This window comes from Apteryx rowi, unplaced genomic scaffold (genome assembly GCF_003343035.1).
Source record: "Apteryx rowi isolate R43461 unplaced genomic scaffold, aptRow1 scaffold_634, whole genome shotgun sequence".
Lineage (NCBI taxonomy): Eukaryota > Metazoa > Chordata > Aves > Apterygiformes > Apterygidae > Apteryx > Apteryx rowi.
The window spans coordinates 422,680-444,766 of record NW_020450910.1 but is presented as its reverse complement, the minus strand read 5'-3'; the positions used below and the strand labels follow the sequence as shown (position 1 = coordinate 444,766).

The window sequence follows — 22,087 nt, the reverse complement described above, 5'->3', positions numbered from 1 at the left end:
TATTCAGCTGGAGTACATACAATTTAAATATTCCACAATGAAAGACGTTAAGGGTTTTCCACAAAAATAACAGAATAGTACAGAGGATGTGCTTCTCCACACAACTAAGATATCTATTACTTGTCAGTGAGAAGCACTGAAATCATAATGTGCTCACTTCATTTTAAGTCAGTCTCAAGATTATTTTGATAGGGAAGRTGTGCATATTTGGGAGAGCAGGGACAAATATGCTATGAATCTGGTATTTAAGAACACAATGTTCTGTTAGAGTAAAAAGTTAAGATTAAATATAAAATTAAAATTCAGGTCAAAGACAAACTCCTGAGAAAATGCACAGAGCACAGAAGAAAATCTTTCAAATCATGTAATGAAAGCYTGAGGCACTTATTTAGTCTTCAGGAGTCCTCCAAGAAAAGAAATAAAATATTTTTCACTGCTGAGTGATTTTTTTTCTGGCTGTTTTTCAAAGTATTTATCCAGAATGTTCATTTGTGAAGCATCTCTCCTCCTGCAGGATCTGGTGACATGAGAATAGGAAATCTAAATTATGTATGAAAGCTGCCAAAATGTTCCCTTCTTAGCAAGGTCTATTAGTCAGGACAAACTTATTTGTTGACATATTAAACCCCTCAGGTTCTGCCAAATGTACCAAGGACATCTGGCAGAATACACTTCATGTGGAGCCAAACCAACCAACAAACCTTTGATCTTTCATGGAATCTAATGAAAAATCAAGGGGAAACATGGAGGCAACAGAGCTGCAGATAAGCACTGGTACCTAAAAAAGCTAACATGCCCACCACCAAACCATGATTTATATTTATAAGCCAATTAATAACACTGAGTCATTAATTATACAACCATCCTTCACTGAAATAGCAAGCAAAGCATTCTTTGTCCAGCAGTTTTCTATTTTCCACTTATTAAAATACTTTTTTTCAACTATTCCTTTTATTTCATTTTTTAAGTTTTGCCTAGCTTTAATCACTTCAAATACGCACTAAGAAGCACTTAAACTCTATAAAGAAAAGAAATAACCATATGCAATTCTGAAAATTGTCAGAAGTTACAGATAGTGAATAACAAAATATATTTTAAAGCATATATTTAACCTACCTTGACTCCATCCGGCTTTTTCAGCAAACTCTTGGCTGCTGTAAAATGAAAGAAATAATTTCAGTGTCAGCTGCTTACTACTGAGGTCAATCAGCTGTGCAGCAAACCCCCATTGCGCCCCAGCTGCATACATTTTCAATTTTTATTTCCTCTCTTTGTTGCTCTAAGTAAAGGAAACAAGATATTCATAGTATTTAAGAAACTACAAATACTGAAGAGTGTAATACTTCTATTGATGAAAGCTGTTGGTAATTATACAATGAGAAACCTAGTTGTTAGGAACTACTGGGTGTCATAAAAGAAACAGAAATAGGATATGTGTAAGAGAAGCAGCTTTGGATACATTCATTTTCTTGACTGAAATATGTTTACAACTGTTGACAGGGATAGTTTGATATGACTATGAAGCAGTACTGTTCTGATGGCAGGAACTCTCATATGATATTTGTAGAGCTCACTGTTATCTTAATGAAGTTATTGAGAGTGACATAAAAGTAAGCAACATCTAATCGATGGAGGTAAGGTACCTTAAAAGTATAATGAGGTACATGACTATCTATTCCATTTAATGAAAACTGAACTGCATTATAAAAGAACACTTTCGAGCAATGGTTCTTTCGGGATTTCCCATGATGACAGTATCAGTCACCTCACAGAAAAGGACAAGGACGTTGCAAATACAAAAGGAAGAACAATCTGCTAGTGAAGTTTTGTTTCGGAGGAGTGCTTCTTGGGGGGCTAATAATTAAGAATGGTAGCTGTGCTTCAGTTTCTAATGAAGAAAACCTGTGACTTTCTGAACCATGTTGCACCCTGATCAGTCAAATTTCCTCAAAATAAGTGTTTAATTTGCCTATAACTTCAATCTGATCTGATGGGAAAAATTTTATTTGTCACAATTTTGATTCACAGGTGTATTAGGCCTTAAATCCTGCCATATAAACTGGGTCAAACTAGTCCAAATTACTAAATTTGGAGGGCTAATGTGCAAGCAAGCAAACCAAAACTCTGAACTTGCGAACATTTGCAGCAGAAATATATGCTGGGAGACGTACCAAATTCAAATAAACTATTCACAAGTGTAAATGCTTGCTGAGTCTCTGCCAAAGACCAGAAGAATAATGACCTATAAAAATGAGCCTGGTGTTTTTATTTGTTGTTTATGAACCCATCTTCCTATTAGAAAATATATTGTATTTTAGGTTGAAAGGAAGGTGCTGTTCTATATACAGTTTTGCTTAGAATTGGGAAGCCTTTTTGATAGAGAAATGTTTTGGGCTAAAAATCTGGTGTAACCAAGGGGAGAGAGACATGACATGGAGCTTGACCCTTACAGGTATTCTTTCTCTTTTAGAAAAATGAAATGATTGGGCCTTGCCAGCCTGAGGTTGTTCAAACTATTTCAGGATTTTGGAGAGAGGAATGAGAAGGGGAAAGGAGGACAACATCATACATTTCAGCCTTCCCCCCCTTGCACTGACAATACTTAGCATTATTTAAAATAGTACACAAAATATTTAGTACTGCTTCTGATGACAGGTTACCAACACTTGTTTCCTTCTCCATTTAGCATTGTTAGGGAAAAAYAAGAAATGCTAAATGCTTCAGAGGAACATGTCAAGTTAGGCCTTTTGAATCTACTTCATGCTACAGTGGCCATGCCTTTGTGCATATATGCTCTACGTCTTCTATTTACATAAAGAGAAGGTGTTTGTGACCATTTCTCTTCAATACATATGGGATCAATTACTAAGCACACAAGTGAAGGGGTAAAACCAGTTGGCTGGGTGGGCTGAGCTTGGCCCTGGGTACTGCTGAGAGGGGGAAAGTTTTGTATGTTGTACAGATGGAAGCATTCCTGATCTGTATCCTTATTCTGCACATGATCTGATACAGCAGGGAACGTGTGTGTGTGGTGTTTTTTTTTTTTTTTTTTTTTAAGGCATTATTATAGTATTGACATTACAGGGGGGGAAAGGGAGGAAATACTTTTCTGTCAGGGACTGTATCAGGCCAGTTCCAGTGAGGGAGTTTCTTGGGATACAATTTAATTCATATTTCCCTTGAGTTAATGACTATCTGGTTTAAACTTGAAGTTCATTTCTGTATTTGTGGCTTATTCACCAACTATACCTGCATCAAGTGCTCATTTAGTTTTGTTCGGAGTGCAGAAAATGTAAGATCACCCCAGAAACTGTACAGAAATAGCTAATGTCCATTATTGTGCTGTTCACATTAAAACTGGAAAATGAGATCAGGTTAATGTTTGTAATTTAATGAATGTATATCACTCCTCCAAATATATTTTAATAATTATGGACATTAGCAAATACTACTATTAAAAATGTGACAAGGCCTGTGATTTCCAGCTAAAATTAACCAAAATACATTTGTATTATATAACAGAAATATAACATGTTTTTATATAAGATAAACATGTAAATTAACATTTAAAATAAAGTATTTTATATAAGTTTTTGAGATAGGATACTTCCTGTTGTAATGTGTGCTTACAGAACCTGATGCAATGAGGCCTTGAACCTGATGCAATCGTTAGACTTTACAACAATACAAATGTTCAGGAACTCCATTAACTTCTGAAATTAATTTATGGAAAGAAAAGGAGGGGGGACTACTTCTAAAACCTAAGGCCAAAAAACCCGTGAGTTCATTCCTTTCAAAGTCTGTTTTATACTGTTAGAGCTCAAAGTATGGGAAAACATAAATTAATTCTTATAGGCTGCTGTTCATAACTAACTAGGTCCTTTCACTAAACTTTTGTATACAATTTCTGAGTTTTTTCAAAGCTTAAGAAACACTGCATGTTATATGCAAAAAAATAAATAAGAACAAGTCAAATGAGGGTACCAAAAGCAGTAACTACAGTACTATGTTTATGGCATTGCCAGCATGTCCTTTGAAATGTTTCTAGTATGGATTATTATGCAGTATGTTATGTTAGAGGACATATTTCTTACTCAACTGCTTTTGCCACTGTTGTTTTTGGCTTGGAATGTATTTTTAAGAATATGTTAATGCATCTTTCTCTAAGCAAAGATACTGCATACAGACCAAACATTTAAAGAATTTGCAGTAGCAAAGCTATTAGCATATTCTAAATTAAGCCCACAATGAAAGATTTTTTGCAACTACAAGCAATAGCTATAAATAAAACCTACGCAGTGCTAATACGCCAGAAAGAAAACTGAAAAGAAATGGCATTTGTGACAACATGAAGAAATTAGAGTGATTTAGGGCAAACAGCAATTTTGATTCAGAAGAGAAAAAAGATGTTCCTTTCACGTGCTGAGGGTCTTACCTCACAAGAAATATATATTCCACATAAAAGGAAGAAAGAAAAAGGAAAATAAAACACTTTTATAACGACATTGTTATGGACAAATGACCTTCAAAAGCATGCGTTGCAACGAATATAATGAATAAACAACTTGAAAAGTAAAATGTCATTATGCGTCATTACGGTATAAAACAGAGAGAATAAGTGAAAAAAATCCAAAACAAAGCCAAAAAAACCTGTTTGCTTTTCATGCCAAAATAATGTTTGAAAATGACTTTGGCTTTTTTTCCTTCATGAAAGTTGAAATTGACCCTTACACATACATACCATGACAGTTATGAATAGGATGAGAAATGACATATCTGTTTGATATTTTAAAATAATTCATTTTTACAAGATATGCAACCTACAGCATTACCACCTTTAAAAGGAAACGAAAATTATTAGCAATTCATTGAGCATGAACCCARTGTAATTTACAGAAATGTAGTCTTCTGTGTTATAGGTGTATATTAAATGTAGAAACCTAACACAGAAAGACGATGTGTATTTTAAATACTATGCAAATAGAACAAACTGTTCTTCCATTCATAATTCTTCAACTTATTTTGAATGATTCAGTGCTTATTATTATTCAAAACATGCTCAAAGCACTATTATGTTTTTATTTGTAAATTAATTTCAGTTACACTCCAACAGCTGCATCACAGAGTAGGAGGAATCGCACATTAGAGTTTTAAATTTGGTGTTGTTTTTCACTATTCACTTAAAATCTTGAGTGCCAAATGAAAAATTCAGCATAGCATCATGATTTTGGCCATACTGTTATTCAGGACAATTCTAACTCTACTAACAGCAAACATATTTTGGCTTTAACCATCACAATTTATTTAGTATAAACACCTAAATCTCCATGTACACTCATTAGAAAATTATTTCATAAGCAGAAAACACCTCATTATATCAAACTAGAATTAGAAGAGAGGGAGAAGAAGGACCAATTTTAATATATTTCTTACTGCTTAGCAAAGTAATAAAGAATGAACAACATGTCTTTTTTTAATACAAGATGCAATCAAATTCCAGAATGAGATTTCAGTTAGATAAAAACAAATAACTTTTTTAAATTTTGTTTGACCACACTTATACATATGGAATTATATATATTATTTTCAATTTCCTCCATCAAAATAACCAGGAAAATATTGTCTGTCTTTCAGCAAGATACTACAGACAACACTAAAAAAAGTAAAGAGAAGGAATATACTTTTCCACTGAAACATTGCTTGACCTGAAGTCAGCTAGAAAAGATTCAATTTGGCCAAAATAGTTTAATTTTCTTGTTTGTTTCTGCAACAGAAACAACTTAGATGTATCATATTTACATGCTCCTCGGCAATAAAGGTCCTTCCGTATTACACAAATCCTAATTAGATCTTATTCATCATCAACGTCAAAAAAACACGGCCATATGAATCTGGAGCTCAATGAACATACCTGAGAAATTTCTGGTAGCCAGCATAGTTGTCAAAATAGCCCCCTGTGTACAAATACATTTTCTCAAATTAGCATTACACTTGTGTAAAATTCTGAATGCAAACACAACACAAAGGAAAACACACTCTTAAATTGCATGAATTGCTGAATTAACCCTGAAACAATGGATTTTCTGTGCATTATCTGTCACACATGATGCTGTAAATGCATAAACTGTAATCTAAGCTTAAGTATGCACCTCTTAGCAACTTGGTAATCTCAAATAGTTACTAACTGTCAGTATGTAATGCACAAACCCTGGGTACTCACAGGCACAGCAATCAGCAGCTGAATTGCAAAACACACAACTGAAAATGAAATGGACTTGATTTGTGTGCTTAGAATCTTTTATTTTGAGGCAGGAAGAGGAGTGTATTTGCAATGGGCTGATCAGAAACGTTCACATTTGTAAAATTATCCTGTCTTGGCTGATCAGAATAAAATAAAGGTATATTCTACAAGAATAGCCTTAGGTTTTTTTTTCTTCAACTAAATATTTTTACTTTTTATAAATGAAGATAATTGTTATTATTCTCAATCCAACAAAATAATGCAATAATCATTAAAAATTTCCTTCTTAAAACACTCCTTTATAATAGACTAGAAATGCAATCAGATTTGCAAAAGGATATATTGAGTCCAGCATCATATTGCTTATAAYAGTTAGCAGGATAGCTTACATCAACATGCCATGCTTTGTTCACCTTTGTTAAAAATTTAAGATCCCCATGATTAAAAGCAGATCTTTTATCAAATTGTTCATAGGATAGTAATATTCAAGAAGAAATTCCTTTAGGGCCATTTGTTTTACAGATCGAACAGAAGCCAACTTACACTTTTATCTCTCCAAAACTATCTACTCATCCTTGCAGTTTTCTTTCTTACCTTTAGTTTTCTTCTTGCATTGAATTTCTTCAAGCAATCTACTGTCTCTTGTCTGTGCATCATAGAGGCAACAGTAGAACGTTGCTAAGAGAAAAAGAAAGAATTATTTTGAAGTATCCAGCCCGACATCTAGCATTTTATTCACTGTAAAACATGTTTATCATAACCCATGTGGTCCAAGCCTTTAATTTCTACCCAGTGTGACTGTCCCTTTATGCAGGATTCTACATTTTTGGAAAATCTCCAAAGCAACAAAATCAAGAACTTATACTTTGTGCTTCCCATGTGTAAGGTCCTCCTGAAATTAATTAATTTTTCCATATAAATAAGGACTTAAAAAAACCCAAAATCTTAGAATTTGGGTTACATAGTATACACACAAAGTAATATACTCAATTATGGTTTCATAAAATATGCTTTAAAACAAGAAAGAAGGTTTTTTTAGCATTGGTTATATTAGGTGAAGTACAGCAGCAGGAAATATTTAAGAGAACACTCAGCTGTATCTACATTTTTCCTGTAAGCCAAATTAATTTGCATTGCAGTTTTAAAGTCAAGATAATGCAGCCTATTGGAATGAATAAAGGGTTGGGAACTAGCTATACATCTCCCTGTGACTTTCTAAGTATCAGCCAAGACTACCTGCAAAGTCAAACTATAGCATGTACTGGGAACTGGAAAGTGGTGCTGGATCCAATAATAGACAGGTAGCTTCTATTACTCGCAAACTGACTTATAACAAGTACCTTAATTTTCTGCCTTTAAATTTCATGCTTATCATAACGGTTATAGGAAAATGAAAATGTAAAGCATTATGCAACTGAAAATGACTTTCCTGTACATTTTTTCCCTGAGGATYTGCAGTAATACCATGAAGGTATTACAGCCTATTTCTGGCAGTGAACCCCTGCACCATGAAGTTAAGGAAAAGGAGTCTGCTTCTGTGAAACTCTGTCTCAGGCTGGAACCTCAATATATGACGCTATCGACTATATCTGTATAATTACAATTTTACATCTCCCTACTTAAATAGGTGCAATGGAACAGCATGAATAAGGACAAAAATTATCCTCTAAACACCTTCACTGGATGCTGAAGAATACTATAAATTGATTTGCCTGTAAAATTATTTTGTTGAATAAGTGGAAGTTACTTACACAGATCCATGGATGCTTTAGTGCTTCTGATGCTGTGATACGTTTTGCTGGGTTAATAGTAAGCATTTTATTGATAAGGTCTTTTGCTTCAGGAGTCACTGTATCCCACTCTGGTGACGGAAACTTAAGAAAAAACATGTATGTGTATATTAACTTGCATGATCTTGACATGATTTTACATAAAGATTTTTCCTAATACTATTTTTGTAATATTAACTGCTAGCACAACTTAACAGTTTTAAGAAAAAAAAAAAAGCAGTTTGCCACGATTAGAACAGTTTGAATTAGCTGGTTTTATAAATAGTGTTTTCCTCCTTTACTATTCTAATTTTTTATTGATTTTGTTCAGATGAATAGCATTTATGTTTACAGTAATATGATGCCAATTGAAATCCATAGGATAAAATAACAATGGCAGGTGGAATAACAAAATCTAATAAATTCAGAGGCATATGGTCATGCAGTATCTAATACAGTCCTAGTTTCAGTTTAATAAAGATACAAATATTAAGTATTATTATACAATCTCCTTGTTTGCTTTCTTTCAAGTCAATCTTCATGCTAACTGTATAGTTATGGTGTAAAAATCTAATTAGTCATTAATTTAACACCTCCTTGCTCAGCCAAATATTTACACATGCACTCAGAATGTCTGCCCAAATGCAAATGGAATGAAAGATATGCATGTATACTGCTTTTGTGAAGACAGACCTTAAGCCTGAGCACTTCATTTTGAGGTATCCAATAATAAAAAATGATTATTTTTAGATCATAGGAATTTGTTATAATCTAGGCAAAGTACTTCACAAGTATTTACCACATATGTACAATACAGATGCATAGCTCAGTCTCTGCACTTACTCATTTCTTGCCCTCTCAGCTGAAACTATAATTCCCACTGTCATCCTGTTTATTGCTGTATGATTACTTGTTCTCTAGGAAGAAGACTAGGCAGACCATAAATTCATTTCCACTAAAAGGCCATAGCATGACAATCACTTTTCAGTCATTATCGCTCCAGGACTGGATTCAAATAAGTAGCTTAAAAGATAAAAGGTTCTGTGTCTTTTGTTCTTCATCATTCACAAATGGCTTAAATTTGAGCATCAATAGCCCTCTGTCTGTTTAGCTTAGTATAAATGGATGATGTTGCAAAATTCATGTATGCCACCAAAACATCAGTTCTATTTTCCAAATACTTACCAACATTATAATGCGTATTGTTGGAACACACATACAGGTAATGAAACTATTTCTTTTGAAGAGCTCTATGCTGACTTGTATTTACAAAAGTAGGCAATACAACAGTATTGCAGGGTATGTTCAGGCAGCCTAAGACATTATAAAAACAATTTAGAATAATTGATTGGTTTAAGTGATAAACCACAGCAAAAAACCACAGGCATCTGGGAGTTCAGAAATATTTATCACAAGCACAGAGGTCTGAACAGGCTTGTCAAGAAAACATAACATTTGCAGGACTTATACAAGGGCCAGACAATGAAACTGGGAGCATAAGGAAATCAGATTTAAATTGGCATAGGATGTTCCCATCCGTACAAAGTTCATGTTACCAAAGCGGTATTTACCATAGTAAGTAGGTCACAAATATAACCAATACAAAACAAAAAAAAAAAAGGAAAAAAAAATGAGTTAACTTTTTACTCTAGAAAACTACTGAGAAGTACAATTATAATAAGGTAAGTAGACAGAGTATAGCACATACATCATAAGCACCGGCCTTGATCTGCTGGTAGAGTCTGTGCTGGTCTTCATCCCAGAAAGGAGGATATCCTACCAGGAGGATATAGAGAATGACACCTGCAGAAAGTTTATAGTAGTATTAAGTGATTTAAGGAAACAAACTCCAGAAATTCATTTTGCACCTAAAGTGCATGTAAAACAAATGGCTCAACAGTGGTATCCTAGCTACTGAAAAACACTGCCTATTTCTGCTGGTGATAAGAGTAAACAGAGGGTTCACAGGGCAACAACATCCTACACAGACTGTGGGCACGAATGTGTATCTGACAAAATCAGATCAGGCACGCTGTCTAGCTTCCTGGAGAAATCGATTTTCAATTTTCAACGTTCAACCTATAAAAGACGTTCTATGAAAATGCATTTGCTACCTCTGGTGTATTGTGGCCTGAAGTGGTGCCTTTAAGTTGGAGTTTAACTAAACCTCATGCAAAGAAGATTTGAGCAACTCAAATCTCTATAAATATACAGTTGATGGTAAACTTAAAAGTCCAACCTGCTACTTTTACAGAGATGGTTCACCRCTGACTAAAAAAAAATGCTTTCATAAATAAAACCAAATAAGTGTGAGGAAAAGGAAAAATACTAATTGTTCTCAGGCAGGCGGCTACCCCTTGCCAGTACCATAAGTTACAGTGTCTCAAAGAACTGAATGATAAAAAAAATTGTTCTGCACTCTAGTTACAAAAAACTTACTTGAAAAATTTAAAACTGCAGTTCTAATATCTTGGTCAGATCAGTTTTTAGGCTGCTTGCGATGCAAATTAAGATTCCRCTTACAGTATGAATTGTTATGTTTTGTAACTGGTTAGGCATAGCACGTCTGCAGGCAGTTTTTTAAAACATTAATGTGTGCTGTGCAGTCATGGCCAAGAATGCAGTGACAACAAATCTTCACAAATAATAATCAAAAATAAATAAAGTTGGAAGAATAACAAGAAATCTGAAGACTTCTAAAAATGAATATATATATATATTTTCTGATATATTTTCTGATGTGGAATATAATGTATTTTGGACACCATCTCTCTTTCTTTTTCTTTAAAGTGGACTGAACACTCTTTCACAATTATTTCTTACCACAGGCCCACATATCCACAGGTTTTCCATAGGGATCTTTTCGTAACACCTCTGGAGAAAGGTATCCTGGAGTACCAGCAAAGCCTGTCAAAAGGAAGGGCAAGTATTCTCAAAAGCTGTACATGCTCTGCAAAAAGCAAGCCATTCTCACCTCAGCCCACAACACACAGGACTTTTTGATGCCATCCAATATTAAACACTTAATGCTGAACTTTCTTTTTTATGGCAATTCACTTAGAAGTGACAATACAGGGAACACTGGTGCAGACTGGGCCCATTCCTTTCTCCCATCATGTCTGGTACAGTTGAGATGACAGCTAAAAGCCAGCTGCTTAACCCACCTACACTAGCACTCCAGGTTCAACAGTGGTGTCAAGGATCTGGCGACAGTGCAACAGTGATACATTTCCAAAAAGATTACAAGATAGCTGATGAAATTTCATTCATGATTTTTGCATAACTGTAAGCCATAGCAAGTCATCCAGTAGTGAGGTGCACATACATTTGCTCAGGGTCAAAAAAGCTAATGGAGTAGAGGTGAGTGTGGGAAGCCTCGATGATCTGAGTGACCCCCTTGGAAATACTAATTGAAAGAGAGAAAATGCACACCACACATGCCAAAAACTATAAACACTATTACTGTTTTTTTTTTAATCATTAGCCTAAGCTAGTCTATTTTAAATTAGTCCCAATTATAAAATTTATGTCTGTAAACAGGAATCAGTCCTTCAGCTGTCAGCTGTGAAGAATGTTATCACACACACAATACTTCCACTGATATTTATGGGGAACTAATTTACAAAACAGAAGTGCAGCTCAGTTACAGTCTCATAACTATAAAGAACATTTTAAAAATTCAATTCCATCTTATGGAAGTGTTGATTTCTGAATAATCAACATATAGGGCTTGATTTAGAAAAGCTCACAAATAGATAAATATTTCATTTAAAAGGAAAAAAAAAGGAGAGGAAAAACACCATTCTGATTTCCTTGCACAGAAGTGGCAACTCACTTCGGCCAATGCCAGATGGTGGCAATCATTTCCTTGAAGTCATGCCACTTCTGGAAACTTCCTTACAAAAATGAACAAAAAGCATCTCTCCTTTTTTTTTTTTTAATTTTAATTTTTATTTTTATTACCAGCAGTGCTGTTTTCTCTTTGGAGAAATACAAAATGTAGAAATAATGTAGACTTTTCTTAGGATGCTGTAATTACTAAAAACTTAATGACACATTCATTTCAAGAAACATGCCTGCTCTTTCTAGTATCTTTGCTTAAAATAAATGCTTGGAAGTCCTTAGAAAGGTGAGAATTTGGTGACTTTAATGAAGGACCACACATCATTACTGAAATACCATATTACATTCCACAAAATTTGTGCTGAATGTAAGATAAGCAATGAAACATATGAAAGATGCTGATAACGTATAAAGTCTAGAGCTACGGAAAAAGGAAGCCTTTGCCATGCAGCTGGCAATCATTCTGGGGTGGGAGGAGGAAAAGGAGGAACACATTCTGTATATTTTACTGAGAATATACCTAAAATATTTTAATTAAAAATAGGCTGGCTTTTGCAGTCTCCTGATATGAGAACCATGAATTGTTAAAGAATACTATCACACAGGAAACATATCTTAATCTCCTTTGAGAAGCTGTAAAATAAATATTCTAAGTAGTTTTAAATAGAGTGGTTTCATATTTTTCCTTTAATGAAGCAGTGCTCTACATTAATATTTTTGTTCTTCTTAAAGTGGAAGTTGTCTTGACTCTCAAACTTACCTCAGCTCCATAAACATAATTATACATCACTTGAAACTAAACTTTAGAGTGAAAATAAATATAGTACTCAGTTAACTGCATCCCCTAACAAGTACACAGAATGGGTCTAAGCATATCAGAAACAAYTGGTAGAGTTTTAGTTTATATTTTGAACATGAGTCTAAACATCAAAAATAACTGGAATAGTTATAGTTAATACTTTTAACAGGTTTAAAGCATCAAATGCAGAAAAGTATACAGTCACGATTTCAGTGAAAAAGAAAAAGCATACTGCAATTGTTAAACTTATTTATCAGCTAATTCTATGACTTGTCAGAGGGATCCTTATACAAACACGGGTGTGCACTTTTCAGAAAACTACTGCTAATAATAATTACTTTAGCTAAAACAACTCACAAAGTTGAAAACTACTTTTGACTGTAAAATATCTAGAAAAAACTGTATCTCCATATACGCTTATTGTTATATGATTTAAATAAGTATCCAGAGGCCCAAGACAAATGTTATGCTTTGTTGTGTTCAGTGGCGCCTGAGTACATGAGATAGCATGTTACTCTGCCTAAATAGCTTACAGTCTCAAAACCCTCTTATGCAAAGATTACATATATACTTAACTTCATAAATGGTGATTGTGGCTTTGAGCCTAACCTGGATTGAAAGTTAACTGAACATAATCCCACTACATAAATTTAAAGCAAGGTAGAGAAATACACCTTAAACACACAGTAGAAGAGATCACTGCTCTAAGATCTGCCCTGTGCTTTCATCACTCCCTTGTTATATTTAAGGCTTCTCAGAGGCACTTATGCAAGGATACCAAAATAAAATGGCAGAATAAACCAGGTTACTTTAAACAGTCTAGGTAGTACACCTTTGCTAACATACCTCACTCTGACTCAAGAATATTCAGAAATTCAGAAATTCAAATGAGCAGCCCAATGAGAAGATATGGGAAAAAGGCAGCAAGGGGCAAGAKCAAGCAGATGAGAGTAAACACAGGGTAGCAGCCTTCTCTTCCTGMACAGCTGGATCCAAAAGCAAATCTGTACTCAACCTAAGTTTAATGCAACTAGCAAAAAAATTCAGTGGAGCTACTCAAATGAATTAAATTGTGCATATGTTAGTCCAGTCACAGGTCTGGACTTAAATTAAGACAAGATGCCACTAGGACTAAATCTAGCTACCAGGGAGTTAACTGCAGTCCATCCACTGACTTTAATGAGGGGCAATGAGTCACCTGCTTCAATGAGTCAGTGGAGTCTGCCAACACTTTCCCAGTACATTAAACACCTCCTAGCAGGGTGGAGCGTTTCAGCCAAACAGTTGAACACTTTCTATGAACAGGCAAGGAACAGGTTCGCTTTATAAATATGCAAACCAAGAAAGTACCCTGTAGTATTCCACACACACCCAGAACGCTGACCAGTTTCTTGCTGATACATATCCATGGTTTGAACAGAAAAGCTACCATCACACTATTTCTGCAGGATAGAGGACTACACCAAAAAACCAATATTTATGCAGAGCTATAATTAGAATCAGAGCAAATCATGAGTCAGTAAGTGCTGGGGAAACCAGTGAAAACAGAAAAATTTTCTGGAAGGAAGCAAGAGAAAGTTCAAACCACCAAACACACAGGAGTTCATGTTCTGCCTTGTAAAGCAGTCATAAGAAGATGGAAGGAAGGAACTCAGATCATTACAGAAAGGTTTTGCAGAGAAAGTTCCAAAAGAGGCAGAGAACTCTCTAGTCTTATTAAATACTACGAACAAAAAAAAAAGCTACATTAGACTACGTTCCTCTATTCTGTCATTGCTGGCTTATCTGTCCCTTATATATAGCTTTTGAAGATACTCTGTTCACTTTCCTTTCTATCAAGTTCAACATGGAAGTCCTCATGACAACTCTACAACAAGCCCTTGCAAGCACCAAATGGCCAAAAAATATGGTGCAAGATTTTACAGAGCGCTGCAAAATCCTTTATATCATCTGCATCCATACYGATAAATCATCTAAAGAAAATACTCCTGAAATCAAGTTCAATCTGCTGATATTTTTCCTTCTTGAGATGCTTCCTCTGTTTTCCTGATGTTTTTGTCATTAAAACAAATCAGTTAGATTTTATCTTATTTCTGATCAATTCCCTTTGTACTGGTCTACTTGCTAATGTGCAATGGCAACCTCCACTGTCTTTTGTGGATTACTGAAATCCACTTATATAAAGGCTGGGATTTAAAACAACAGCTTGGGCTTATAAAGCTAGCAACATATGTCTAATGGTACTGCCTGTGCATGCACATGTAGATATATCCTAGACTTCAAACACTTGGTATCTCAACCTACTGCCTGCACAAAATCTTTTGTGCTGTTACACTAAGCTTTGACTGCAAACTTACAATCACTTTGTTCAAGTTTAAGCTGCATTTTCTAGCTACTCTAAGTGAGAAYATGTAGCTGCTATAAATATTTTATTCAGTATTATTTCCCCCTTGGATTTATGAYGACTTTTGTCTTGTGCTTCACATCAGTTCGTATTTGAGCTAGAGGCATCACATTTGTACACATCCTATTATTTAAAATGAACACTATTAAATCTTTTTTGTGCGCTTTTCTTTTGGACATGTATTAACTGTAACAAACARTATGTAATCAGGATTTTTTTTAACATTAACTCAAAAAGGAATAGTTCAGTGGAGCTGGAGAGAAGTGCGTAATAAACAGTTCACTACCCCCCTTCCTTTTTTGCATATCCTGAACTGGAGTATTCAGGACTCTAGCAGATACATCCCAAGTATTAATTCTGGAGGTCTGGTTTACACCAGTGAATTTCCATCTTCAGGAAGGCAGAAATCCTCCATTTCCTGGTGTGAAGCACAGAACGCCTTTTGATGGTCATAAGCACTCATGGAGTTTGCCTCCTGAATCTGATATATCTTTGTTACCATCACCATCAAACAAGTATACTCTCGATCCCCTTCAGATGACGATAATGTTTCCAAATGACATAAGCTGTGCATAAACTTCCTTTTCCAGAGTGCTGCACCCATTTTTTGACGCTTTTAACAATTCTTTCCCTTCCTGGGCTTATGGTCTCTGTGATCTGCCATATGAATTGCTCATGTATTAGCCATTGTATATTTTTACTAAGTCAGCTTATTTAGACACCAGTGGGTCAAGGAACAGTTGTATGAATAGCTTTACTAGCAGATCCGAGGGGGCAGTCACCTCTAGGCAGCAATATCAACAGCTGGGAGAGATAACTTGTACCGTCACAGCAAGATCTAGATGCAGGCATCTGTCTACAGCCTTAGATACTCAAATCCCATGTGTTTGGTGTTTTTTTGCTTAAATTACATTCTGAAGTGCTTTAGAATAAAATTTTCAGATATTTCCAGCTGACTCAGACAACATGTTTAAATTACAGGGCAAGTGCACTAAGCAGAATTGACTCGTAATCTTGATCCTCAGTCACCTGGATTGAACATCTGACTGGAAACCACCCATCTCCCTCCCAGCCTGTACATCCACATTTCCTTCCTGTAGGTACACAGGAGAGAGTGGGGAAGAAGTGGGGGTGCTTGTGTGCACCCATGTCACAGTGGAACATAAAGTCAGGCAAAGCTAGGACAAGATACAAATCAGGAAACCTGAGTTTCATGGTCAGATCAGAGCCACTTAGCCTACTTGCAAAAAGGACATTTCTAAAACTATATTTACTAGAAGCATGAATAAAAAAATTCTCTCTCCCTCCTTCTCCTTACCAGTATCGTTGTGCTGGCATAATCCCCAGCATGAACACAGCTGTGCCAACAGAATAAACTTCTGCCAGTTTATTTTATGTCATTTGGCACAGTGATTTAGCTTTGCCAGTAAAAAGAAGGCTATGAGGCAGAGCCCCTTCTTGTGTAAGCAAGCTCTCAGATTTGGAAATGTAGCCACAAGTCAGCTTTGAGATTTTATTTTGTCTTTTTAAAGCAAAGAAGGTCTGCTGCCAAGCTCTGCTCAATTCAGTGAGAATTGTAGATAACATTTTTCCTGCAGGAAAAGGTCTAAAGTGTAGCCAGATGTAGAGACTGAACTATGAACAAAACACTCCTTAGAACTATATATATCAAGTAATCATACAGCTACATGTTTCACATTAGGGTGAGAGCTGGGAGGTTTGGGAGGCTTAATGGCAACACAGAATAAATGGTAAGATAAATAAAAAAAGATCTACTTACCAAACCAAGCTTGTTGTTCTCCTTGGACTTCTATAGCCAACCCAAAGTCTGCCAGTTTTACTGCTGCTCCCTTGGATTTGCTAGCTAAAAGCAAGTTCTCAGGCTTTATTCAGAGAGAGAAAAAATTGAGATGAAAAGATAAGTAAATATATCTTAGACAGTTTTTCACTTTATTTTATTTAATTAAGGCAATCTGGAAGAGAACAATTACTTAGAAAAGAGAAAAAACACATGCATTTCTCCATAAAAAACCTGCACTTTCCATTCCTACTTGGGAAGGACCACCAGGCCTGTAAATAGTCTTCACGATCCCGTATGAGAGCAAGGCTCAGGGCAACATGCAGACCTACTAGAGAACTATGTAAACGGGAATGGTCATATAGAATTGTAAAACTTGTTTGTGTAATAGAACAATTCAGAGAGTATTTAATAGTTCAGTACCACAAAAATGCTGCAGAAAAAAAACAAAAGAGAAATCCTTTATCTGATGACTGGTTTAACTTATGCAGTTTGCAGGATTAGGTATCTGTAATCATCAAACGAACAGAGTATAAATGTGTTTTCCATCATGGCTTAACAATAACACTCATATTTTTATGTCTGTATTTAGAGTGCAGGTGTATTTACAGTTCAAACCTTTCAGCAAAAGCAGCATGCCCACAGTTGTGCTTACATAGAACCTACAACAAATACCACTTTCTGAAGTTGAAAATAAATTTGCAAAAAAATCCCGCTTTGCTCTTTTTTGGGGTATGTCAGTCACATCTGAAATTAAATGCTACAATATATTTACATAGTTAAAAGAATTTGAACATTACCAATGGTGTTCATTCTAGCCTTCATAACGTATCCTTCTAACTTCATTTAGCAAATACATCAAACGTGAATTGTCCAAAGATAAATTTATCCTTTGAACCCTAACCTTTTTCATAACTTACAGAATACTTTAGAGTCCAACATATAATTTCAGAAAACTGTGAGCTCTACAGGCTTTCCTTGGCCTTTCTTTCTTTCTTTCCCATCTCCATTATTTTCAGAAAATGGTTTTGTTTCATATTTACCCAATAACAAAACCTCTGTTTCAAGGGTATTGCTGTGACTTTTCCAGGAGCAATTTTTGTAGTGGTATGTCCACAAAGGAATTCACTACATCCAGACTGGCACTGGGGACCCAATCCTGCAAAATCTTAAACCTGTATTTCATTTTAAACCCAGGAACAATCATGTAAGCTTCCAAGAGACTATTCACGCGATTACAGCTAATCCTGTGCAGGTACTGATCTTGGGAACAATTAAGAGTATAAGCTTCTTTGGACAAAGACTACCTTTAATACATCTGCCAAGTATCCAGCAAAATATGCTTGAGCCTAATTAAGACCTCTTTAATTAAGAACTTATATTAGTAAACAATACTACTGGTCCAGGCAAAATCTTTAGTTTAAAAGGGTTTCTTCCCCTCTCTCTCGTCAAACTGTAAACTACCTTTTTTTCAATTTGCAAATACTGAAAATATTGAGACTCTTCTGACAGGTACAGGAAATGACAAAATAGTTACAACTACATGTGCATTTCTCCCTTCCTAGTTCAAAAGGAAAATCTTTTTTACCCTTCATAAAGAAATGTTTGAAGTAAAGGAGAATGAAAATCATTCTCTCGGTTATCCCTATCATGTGATATCATAAAGAACTTTGCATTAAAAAGCTGTCACCAATAATTACTTGATGAATCTCATATATACCACATTAAAAAAATAAAAAYTAAGCTTTCTCAGAATAAAATTTAATCTTTATATTCTATTATTAATAACAAATTCAACTACATTATACCGACCACTGAACAAACAGCTTAGGATTCTTCTCTAGGTTTATCAATATTCATTTAAGCAATGTCACACTGTTTGCCACTTAACCACACCTATTTCAATATATGGTCCCATATGCTCTTAAAGGTTTTCTATCAGAGTAAGAAAAGTTTACAGTAATTACTTCCTAGAATGCACTACTTATATAAACCTCTCATAGCAATGGCTGATCTTATTTGGCTGTGACCTTCAGCAATCCAAAAGCAGTGAAATGCCACACACTCTTGGTTGAAACACAAGTACTAATCTATCAAGCACATACCACTTTGCAACGTGCGATTCTATTCAAAATAAGTTTTTGGGCATTTTTTGGTGCTGGAGGGTTTTTTCTTGTTTGCTTGCTTTGGCTTCTTTTTACTCCATTACATGTCTTTAATCTGCCAATCAAAGTGCTCTACATAGATACTATTGTCATAATATAAATATGTTTCAACAGAAAATGAAGCAGATTTACTGATTTACCATGCCAAAAGGCAACAGCCTTTTGGGCAATGGTGTGTGGGACTATGTCCTTAAACAAATGCAGCTGTCGCTTCAGGATGATGAGAAACACACTAGATAATTATCATGCATGAACTCAGAAAGACTGCAAGGACTTGGAAAATCTTAACAGCCCAGCCAGGGTCACTCAAAACTCACAGTTTGGATTGGACAGTGTCACCTTGTGTTACTGGGAGACTGGCTGCAGTCATGCATGTAGATTGGCAGTGTTAACTAATAAAATTACTTGTGAATAAATTAACATGCTTTGTGCCTTACTGTTCTAAAGGTCTTTATTCTTAAAAATCAAGTATTTGTGCCTCCGTATATTTTTCCTTGAATACATCTAGAGCATCAACTTTTTTTTTTTTTAATTTAACTATTTAACTTCAATGGGAAATGCAAGAGGGTCGTCATCATACAGTTTCACAAAAGAAGTAATGCTGCTGACTGCCAGGGCTCGAAATTCCTACACGAAAGTACACTCCTACCATCTGTTAGAGACAGACAGGTTATTTTTTTCTGGATCTAGGATCCATCACCATTCTGACTTGTACCAAGGATTACAAACAAGGCAGCAATAAGCAGTTTTGCAGGTTATAAGAGGCTGCAAGAGCTCCTGTTTGCTACTAAATCACACTGAAAGGCAAGTTAAATAAAATCAGATTGTCCCACTCTATATCTCCCCCTTTCCTTCCCCTTCCCAACCCAAACATGTCCTCAGATTGTGATCCGAGTTACTGGAAAAAGTCTATSAAGTTTTGGGGCAGTTTAGGTATTCACAGCAAGTATTCACATCCATCTTTCACGTGTCTTGTAGTTTTGGTCCCATGCCTTTGCATCTTCTTTTCTGTACATTCTCCAGACATCTCTGTGCAGAGAGTTCTGTTGGTATTTTATCACAGTCTTTCATTTCACTCACTTTTTTTTCCTTGACACAAGGCAGTAACTGAACAAGGATGACTTTCTGTTTCCTGAAGTTTTCACTTTCAGAAATGAAACTAAGTACTACAGCTTGCAGAAACAGATTTTTCTCACTGTTTCCAATTCATTCTGGAATTGCCAGAATAAGAAATCCACACATCGTCTGGAGCACAGGACCAGCTGGATTTCATGCATTTGTGATGAAAAGGTTATTTTGTATGAATGTATGAAAGGTACTAAAAAGCACTTCTTATTCTGTAAGTTTACATGGCTACAGTCTAGGGTTTTTTATCCTTTTTCATGCAATAAGCATAATGCTGTGTGTACAGTGAGGAAAGGAATCTTCGGAGCAGCTGGACAAACTGGACATCCTTTCATTTAAACTTGTTAAATATCATCCAGCTGCCATGCAGGATATATACATTGGATAGAGACTTGTCATTCTGATGTTGTACAAATGTGACACAAGAAAATCCAGAAGCACAAAATAAGTAGAAAATTTTGTTGGTGTCTTTGGAAAGCATCATATTCTCTAAGCTTTCAGAGTGTAACCCTTTATGATTATGTAGGACAACAACAAAGACTTTTATAAACTAACACAGCTACTATAATAGTGTCTTCTCTGGGGTGAAGGATGGCAAGAAAGGAGACAGCATTCTGACTCCAACATCATTACTAATGATAAACATTCGAAAACTCATGTCTTGGGAGGAAATTCCTGCTCTCTGTAACTCATTCAAAAAGAAAAATAAGAGACAGAGAAGCTGTGCCAGAAAGTATTAGCACGTTTCACTGCCTTAGCCAACATGCCATTTTTTCTCTGCTTTGGTAAAGGATCTCATTTTGGACAGTAAGCTTCCATTTGCTTTCAATATGAACAGTCTTCTTTACTTGAGATTCTGAAGCCCAGGTGCTCAAATTAAGTACTCTCCTTTATCCACAAAGATAGTTTACCATCAGGTCTGAGAGACAAAATTGTCTCTCTGAGCTTTCCAGTAAAAGAAAATGAACTTCACTTGTTTCTTTCCATCTCCAACATACTTTAAATGCATGAAGTATTTCTGCAGCAGAAGTCTCCAGTCAGTTGGGAATTAACACGRTTAAGAAACAGGTAATACTCTTTTCAACGCAAGAGTTTCCTTCCGAAGCTTCTGTTCCAGCACTAGCATTCACCTGGGAAGAAGTCAATTCTTTGGGAACACACATGGTAAGAACAGTGAGAGAATCCCGGCTCTTTAAAGATGTTTGACAGCCATCTGAATGGGAACTGGTGGAGAGATAGGTCTTTTTACTAGCAATCTCCTAGCCTCTGGCTTTTCATCACTAAAATGTGTGACTTGGAAACATCAGTATGCTTCCCAGAAGCACGTCAAGTCATGTTGACGTAAGATCCAAAGCTCCCTCCCCAGAAAGCTCAGGATGAGAGAGAGGAAGATTGTGTATTTAACAAATACACCAAATACTTGAAAAGTAACTACTGTTTTCCCTGGTACTGACAAATTAAGATGACAGCGGACTCGGATGGCTGCGTCTTGCACAGGCCAGATCCGGACAGTTAGGTACTGGCAAGCCGCAAGCCTTCAGTGGATTTTCTCCAGTGAATCCCAGGAGTTCGTTCTTGCGTACAGGTGAAGCAAACGGAAAAAAAAAGTTTACGTTTCCACTGAACAAGGCTCTTAACTTCGGGGCTCTCTGCTCTGGCACTGAACAGCCCGGCTGGGACGAGTGAAGGCGGCCGCTCCGGCTGGGGAAGGCTCCGAGGCGGCGGAGGCAGGCGGCCGCGCAGGGCCGGCGGCTGTCCGCGGCCCGGCGCGGAGCCGTGTGTGGGGGAGCGGCCGGGGCACCACTCACCTTGAGGTCGCGATGGACTACGCCCATCTGATGGCAGTGTAGCACAGCCTCCAGGATCTGCTGAATGCAATGACTGCATGCAAACACCGGGGGGCGCGTGTTAGTTCCAAGCGCGCGCTCGCCGCCCGCACGCCC

The 22,087-nt window shown here is 36.1% G+C and overlaps 1 protein-coding gene across 10 annotated transcripts in view; it reads right to left on the bottom strand.

Moving 5' to 3' along the window:
• The window catches only part of CAMK2D (calcium/calmodulin dependent protein kinase II delta), a 174,693-nt gene that overhangs the window by 36,244 nt on the left and 116,362 nt on the right, over positions 1–22,087 (bottom strand). For 4 of the 10 annotated variants that reach the window (XM_026084308.1, XM_026084311.1, XM_026084312.1 and 1 more), the window contains exons 7-13: positions 16,837–16,939; positions 10,834–10,917; positions 9,719–9,813; positions 7,993–8,115; positions 6,836–6,919; positions 5,912–5,954; positions 1,117–1,154 (exon numbers count right to left, since the gene is read on the bottom strand). In XM_026084308.1, the coding sequence (XP_025940093.1) occupies positions 1,117–1,154; positions 5,912–5,954; positions 6,836–6,919; positions 7,993–8,115; positions 9,719–9,813; positions 10,834–10,917; positions 16,837–16,939 (570 nt within the window). Of the gene's footprint in view, positions 1–1,116; positions 1,155–5,911; positions 5,955–6,835; positions 6,920–7,992; positions 8,116–9,718; positions 9,814–10,833; positions 10,918–16,836; positions 16,940–21,952; positions 22,026–22,087 lie in introns of all 10 variants that reach the window. The other 6 variants (XM_026084314.1, XM_026084318.1, XM_026084310.1 and 3 more) reach the window with 3 other exon arrangements.